General features: G+C 42.0%; 1 protein-coding gene across 1 annotated transcript; it reads right to left on the bottom strand.

The window, feature by feature from the left end:
• Positions 1-50: 50 nt before the first annotated feature.
• On the bottom strand, positions 51-6,690 carry pmpca (peptidase, mitochondrial processing subunit alpha). Its single transcript, XM_084694704.1, has 13 exons — positions 6,550-6,690; positions 5,801-6,003; positions 5,617-5,696; positions 5,370-5,452; positions 5,127-5,221; positions 4,840-4,940; positions 4,451-4,714; positions 4,262-4,354; positions 4,056-4,174; positions 3,109-3,199; positions 2,551-2,613; positions 2,321-2,465; positions 51-1,170 (listed from the first exon to the last, which is right to left on the bottom strand). The coding sequence occupies exons 1-13, from the start codon at positions 6,594-6,596 to the stop codon at positions 1,001-1,003; spliced, it is 1,554 nt and encodes a 517-aa protein (XP_084550830.1). The 5' UTR covers positions 6,597-6,690; the 3' UTR covers positions 51-1,000.
• Between the last annotated feature and the right edge of the window lie 594 nt (positions 6,691-7,284).

Here is a 7,284-nt window from a genome sequence, read left to right as displayed (position 1 = left end):
ACCTTTAATTTGTCATGTAAGTGCCCTTTCAAGCAGTACTGAAAGTCAAATAACATTTGAAGATGTTTATTTATAGTAATAATTGTTTTAATGGGTTTGTCACCAACATCCCACATGGAAGACAATGGGCCTACATGTGGTAGCATTAAAGAATACCGTGTTCTTATATTAACATGGTTTTATACAAACTCCATTTACTGCCCAAATAAATGGTATAAAGTACTACATATACTTTATGCTGCCCCATTTTAGGTAAAACACAGGAGCATTATCCAATTCCTTTTTCCAAGCACCAAACACTACATCAGTGCAAACATACAATAACACATACATTCAGGGCTTTACACAACAGGGCATTATAAGCGGTTGAAGGGCATGGGGACAATGTACATTCTACTGATAAGAATAGTTTTTCACATCCCAGTCATTCTGAGTCTAGTCACAAGTCTTGCCGTGAGGATCGCAAAAGGTTTGCTTCTTTCAATAGTTCCTGAGCAGTACAGAGGAACTGAGTTTATCTGCAGAGGGAAGAGGTGCTAATCAGCTGAGGGTGCATCTGTAAAACGATTACAAGAAACTGAAAAGGTGTGTCCTTAAGAGGGTCGTCTGTAACTACTGTGCGTAACACCAAGGAAGCAACTTCCTAAACGCTACAAACATTAGAACGTCAAACTCTGCCATTATCCTTTATAAAAGTCATTTGGCAGCTTATCTCCTCTGCATGGGCCTAAGTGCTGGCTTCATCAGTTCACACATTCATTCACACACACACACACCCTTAGAACTAGAACCCACTGAAAGCAAACGCAGCTGAGGAATTTCCTCAGACCCAAAAGAGAGAGAATGTAAGTGTAATATTATTTCTTGATGAGGAAAAACAGCAATAGAAGTCCAGACTTCGTCCCCTTTCACAGAGCTCCACCAAGACGGATACGTTTGGGAGTGTCCATTATATACAGTAATGGTAGCTTGTCACTGGCTCGTTGAATAACAAGGCTATCTATCGGAAGAGGCGGTACGTGCGAGGCAGGCGCCCATCCTTACTGGACAGGGCAGCCTGGATGTGTTCATAGGAGGGCATTTCTGTCAGATCCCCCAGTGCTGCTACAGCCGGCTTGCTGCGGAGCATTTTGGCTGTGACCTTCTTAATGTCGCTAGCAGTGACATTGCCTGAGAAAAGGGGAACAGAAAAAGAATGTTTATTAGAATGCACTTCTAACCTTATCAATATGATGTTAGACTTTCCTCTCAACGTCAAAAGTTGCATAAGACTTTGCAACACTGAGCTAAGAATTGGGTGGGTAGAGAAACTGATGGTTAGAGCTATAGTATACCTATAAAACATACATAGTCAAATTCGCCTGCAACTCCTAAACAAGACATACCCAAAGAAAATTTAAAGCTGTTCTTGAACAATTTGGAGGTGACAAGTTATTTCCCCTGTTGTCAGAATCCCTGTAAGTGCTACTGGTTTTGAGTAATAGAACCTTAAAACACAAATATAGCTGCAAGCCGAAAAGAGGTGGCCAAGCAGGTCAAATGACCCCGAAAACATTTTAGACAACCTCAGAAGCAATGCAGCAAGTTTGGTGTGAATACATCAAAGATTTGCTGAGATGCGACCCAATATCCTGTTTACCGGCTTTGCTGCAAATTGGCTGTTTGATTGGCTGTACCAAGCTAACTGTTTAGAACATGGAAAAACCATGTGATAACTTTTGTGAGGCTTGATAATCTCTGCCAAACTTTGTAGGAGTAGAGAAAAAAAAACAATTTTCCTTCAAATCAAAAGTTACGTGTGTAAACGCACCTTCAACTTTTGACCCGACATGAAATTTTGTAAAAAGATTGAAGGGAATGTCCCCAATGTGTGTGCCATTTTTCACAAATTTTTACCATACGGTTTCAGGGGCTGCCACAGACTCCAATGGGAAAGAAGATGATGCGTAATAATAATATTAAGGTACAAAACACAATAGGTGGCTTCGCAGCTTGGCCACCAATGAAATAGATGCACTGTTAAGCACTGTTGCTTGACTGAGAGCGCCCTCTGTCCAATGTTGCCAGGGGGGTTTGGGGTGAGAGTTAACATGATGAAGTCATATACTTTATCCATACTAGGATAAAAAGGTTTTACTTTTCATAATTCTTGGCTCTAATTAAAAGGTGGTACTTAGAGCCATCATATCCCATATCCAAATCCCCCATTAGTGTTAGGGCTTTTTCTGATTCCTCAGTATTTATTTCTGATACTTCCCCAGACTATTAAGAGTACATCTACTACAAATACAGTGGACGTTTCCGAGATAGCAGTACTCACTAATGAGTGTGCACAACTCATGAGGAAGCTTCCTCTTTCCCGTGGCGAGAACCTGGCGGCCCACATCCTCAAAGATTACCGGCCTCGACTCCAGATTCATCATCAGCATTGACTTGAGCTGTGTCTTGGCTCTCTCCAACTCCATCTGACAAACAAACAGATTCATGGTAAGGTACAAATGTCACAAATTTTAACCGTTCAAACAAATATACTGATGATTGGTTTGTTACCTCTCCTGCAGTCCCAGCCATCTGAATGAACTCTCTGGTTATAATCTCCACCATTTCCCGAACCTAAAGCCACACAACAGAAATCAATTATGTTTTATACAAAAGCTGTAAAATACAGCCAACCAAAGTAAGCCTGGTCTAAGGTTCTCCACAATACTTTTACATGCCCCCTTTCAGAATCAGAAGGGATTTTATTCAGAGGTGCATACATTAAACATATAGGAATATTGAAACTTAAATATGTGGACTAACTATACAAAAGGAGCAAAGTCTAGCTAATACTAAGGGGGGTCTAGCTAATACTGAGGGGAATAAAATAAAATATAAGTAGTCATAATTTACAATCTAACCAAAAAAAACAGATAGTGCAAGAGAACAATACAATAGTGCAAATTGCAATGTGCAGGGTGTCATTGTGCAGCTTGTGGTTTAAAGTCAGTGAGAGTCCTTGGCCTTGTTAAAGTGGCAAACAGCAGATGGGATTTCTCTCTATAGTACAGATGCAGCCCAACCACAACACGCAAATCTGGGTTTGTTCAGGTGCAGGGCGCAACCTACCTGTCTGGGATCCGCACTGGCATGGATGCACAGCAGACCATTGTCCTCATAGCTATGGTGGTAAGCTGTAGCGTTGTACATCCAGTGATGCCTGGACAGCAAAATACAAGAGCATTATATCCAAAAGGAAAATTTTACTTGTTACGTTTCCATGATGGTATCAATTCGAATCTAGCTTTATTCGGACAATGCTATTTTTTGGGGCAACTGCTATTATCCTAATATATATGGCAGTGAATAAACCGAATCATTGGCCGAAAGCATGTCATGGTTTCATTACAACTAGTGGTGATACAGCCCTTTCCGCTTGACCTCTTCATCACTACCAACAACAACAACATCAACATCAACATTTCGAGAAAGACGGCAAACGGAGAGCAAGGTGAAGCTACATCACTGTACATTTCATGCATGATGACAATAGGAGTACTGTGAATGCAAACGGCGCTATTGGCTCGCGATGTTTGTTTGTTTCTGCCGGGCCGGCTCCCGGTAGCGACAACTTTTCATCTCTTTAGACTTCCAGGTCACAACCTGGGAAGGAGGGAGGGGGAAGGGCGGCGGGATCTCAAGTATACGCAAAGACGCAGAGTCCAGTTCATAGCCCAATTCATCGTTTACAAGCATGCGATGGTCGAATTATCAACCAACTCGGACCGAGTTATCTCGGGATGTCGATCGGATTGTAGTCGCATTTATTCGAACAAAGGTGTTTACAAGAAAGGGATAATTACATTTCAGTCCAAATAAGCCAGAAACTAAAATCCATGTAACCACAGTGACTGATCAGAGGTCATCATTTTGCAGCAAATGCAACTTTGATACTGCTCTCACCATGAAACACAGACATTGTATATATAAATAGATAGGTAATGTTTTCATTCCAATGGGAAATTTCAGAAAGTTCTTGAAAAGTTGCTTCTTTGTTTCAGGTTTGACATCCTCACCTATTGAGTACGTTCAGGTAAAGGCGGGTGAACATGCCTTTCCCAGGGCCCCCTGCAGAGAACGACCCTCCTCCCCCCATCATCATGTTGAGGACAGCAAAAGGGATGAAATCATCTTCCTGTCACACAGACAACAGACACGTTAAGCAACAAAGACACCTTCAATAAACAGAACAGGTAGCAGGAAGTGGGAGGTGCTAACCAACCAGGAAGGAGCAGCTCTCCAGGCCAATCATAATGTGCGTAAGCTCAGGGATGGGCGTGGGGCCAAGGCTTATATCTGACATGTCTTTTTCCATCTGAGAGGAGGAAAAGTGGGTTCGAGCAATCAAGTAAACAAAAACAAACTATGACATGCCGTCAAAAGCAGACAACAACAAACAGTCTGCTCTCACCTTAATAATGCCACCAGTGTATTGTGCCACAGAAAGGTCAACATTGGCCGGAGTGCTAGTTCCCCAGACTGGCTTCACGTCCAGTAGGTACTTCCTGGCACACTCCACTAATTGCTCATGTTCGATGCCCACGCCTGCTAGCACCATGCGCTCGGGGCAAAAGTAGCTCCGCAGGTAGGAATGAAGCAGCTTCTTGTCAATCTTATCTACGTTGTCTACGGGGCAGAAGCGTGGCAAACCCACTGTGTTGCCCCGGTATGCAGCCTAGGCCCAAGTGGAAGAGTAGTGAAAAATGACAATGTCAGCACTTTCACAACTCAAACTATTACAGAAGTCAGGAAGTAATTGACACAGTGGAAGTGAGATTGAGAGAGAAAGGCATGACTCACTGCATGGATCATCTCGGTCAGCAGAGGTTCAGGGTCAGGGCGCATGCTGAGGTCCTCCAGCTCAAAGCTCACTGCCATCCTGGTCATCTCTATCTCCTCATCTAGCACAACCCATCAACAATAAAAAATAGTCTTCAGCCAAGTCAATTTGGACACACAGACACACTCACAGACCGTCAAACTCTTGACACGTTCGCATTTTAATTGAATTCCGTATGTCAGGTCTATGTTAGAGGAAACTAATTGTAAGCTGTGTCTGTGTCGTTCAGCGTACAGTTTGCACTCACCCAGAAGACGAGGCTGCAAGACAGCATCAGAAAGAAGACTAACAACAGTGTCCAGTCCCTTTACCTCAGCAGAGATGGCATACATAGTGGTGTCTCTGAAGTCAAATAAACAAGAAACAAGCTGCATGAAGTTAAATCTGCTTAAAAGTCAATATGCCATATTATGCAACATTTTATAAACCATGCCTATAATTTTGGCTTGTTAGTCTTACTGGTGGCATACTTGGCTATAAAAAAGCATACCTAGATGTTTGGCAGTCACATATACCTCCATGCTTTTCAAGTGTGAGGAGTATTTCATCTCTACTCCCATACTGGGCTGTGGACTGAAGAATACATGTTTACTGTAATTGCAAGAGAAAGGCCTACAATCATAACGACCATTTTATATGAACCATTTTACAATGATGAGGGTTTATTCTGTTGGCTTGTTAATTGGAGTGAGAGTATAGGATTAGTGTATCACAAGATAAAACCCCTTGCCACTTACAGAAAAGGCAAGTTTCTCCACAAAGTGTGCAATTCCACTTGGGTATTTTGTCTCATGCCTGGAACCTGAATTTACTAAGACTAGAATGGGAAAAAAACAGAGTGTAGGGGCGACTCAATTAATTGAGGTTTTTAATGAAAGGGTTTAAATACGACAGCAAATATTAAGTGTTGCAGGTACTTACTTCCAACTGTGCAGAATTGACCAAACTTATTCTGGGAAGCAACTTTTAGACCATTTTCTAAAGTCGTGATTTTTGTCTCATATTTCTCATGACCATCCACTGAAGCAAACACGGGTTTGGGGATCCCAGGCAAGGGTGAAGAGAGTGAGATATTTGGATATCCACTGCCACTGCTGTATTTCCTGTATGCTGCGATCCCACACCTTGAAGGCAACGACAACTAAATTATGTTGTTGTTGTTACTTGTAATAAAAGTATGTCTTCAACTAAACAGTAGCTTTGCTGTTCCTATAGCCATGCAAGGGTAGCTAGCTAGCTGAACACAAACTACTGCAATGAAATAACTTCCAAAGATCGTGTGCTCTAGATGTCGATGTTTGGTTAGATAGCTGACTAGTTTGGGACTTGTCTCACACCAAGCCCCTGATGTGACCACTTCTAACTAACGGTAGCTAGCTAACAACTTGACGTTCATTCCCTTGGGTCTCATCAGCGAGGCGAGCTAGTTTGACCACTGTCTGGTTTGACTGTCGAGATTGACAGCCTGAAGGTAGGTAGATAGCTAGCTAGCACCCCCACCTCAGAGAGCTATGTAACTAGCACTAGCTAGCAGTTTGCATCGTTACAAGTATTCACGACACATCGATCGGGTTGGAGGAGCAAATATAAACGTAACAATAACGTTGGTCAAACATTAAAAAGCTTAAAGACTCAGAACACTTTGGTAAATATAAATAATAACTGAATACCTTTGGACACGTCCCCAAGTTCTACACCTAGACATGTGCGATGCCATCTTGGATTCGCTGTGACCACTAAATAACCCGGATCACGTTGGTAGGGCCAGTAACACTTCCTCTACATAAATTCCATCAAATTAATTTTGAAGAATCTAGCTGTTTTTATTAGATGTAGTTTGTTGATGTGTCTCTTCCATTTATTATTTTTTTTACAAGTAGACTTATGTGCCCCTAAAATGGATCCTCATTTGAGGATCCTTTCTAACAAGTAAACCAGCCTAATTTACCGTCATCCAATAGTGAAAGATGTGAAAGACTAACACTGACTGCAGAGAAGATGGATGGACGATTGAGTTCTACCAGTACTGCACCAATGAATTTGGTCTTGTACAGCCAACTGAATTTATTTCTACATAAAAGTAGGCTATTGTTTGTGTAGGAGTTGGAGGACAGGCTAATTGGGGTGTGCTTGCCTTCGGCTAGCACAAACCATTGTAATCTCACATATATATGATTATTTATTTATTTTCCCACCCCTAAAACTTTGTCAATATTTGGACTACATAGACAACCAAGGTGTCAAAAGTTTCGTCTTGGTAGCGATTGAGTTGCTTGTATTGGGATTTACGTTCCGTTGCACAGTTTAGGAGGTTACAACGTTTTTGTGGCGTCAAAGTGCCTTTAGTCGACGAAGGGTAATCTGTGCTAGCTACGTCACCGCGTCAACACACGTTAGCAACGACG

This window comes from Hypomesus nipponensis, chromosome 28 (genome assembly GCF_054491055.1).
Source record: "Hypomesus nipponensis isolate SF chromosome 28, ASM5449105v1, whole genome shotgun sequence".
Taxonomy (NCBI): Eukaryota; Metazoa; Chordata; class Actinopteri; order Osmeriformes; family Osmeridae; genus Hypomesus; species Hypomesus nipponensis.
Note: the sequence above shows the minus strand (reverse complement) of the source record. Positions and strands in the feature narration are given on the sequence as shown.

Coding starts and splice junctions, on each gene's coding strand:
- pmpca (XM_084694704.1), bottom strand. CDS start 6,596: ATGGCATCGCACATGTCTAGGTGTAGAACTTGGGGACGTGTCCAAAG. Junction 5,222..5,369: donor TGTGACTGCCAAACATCTAG/GTATGCTTTTTT, acceptor ATTTGACTTCAG/AGACACCACTATGTATGCCA. Junction 4,941..5,126: donor CTTGCAGCCTCGTCTTCTGG/GTGAGTGCAAAC, acceptor GGGTTGTGCTAG/ATGAGGAGATAGAGATGACC.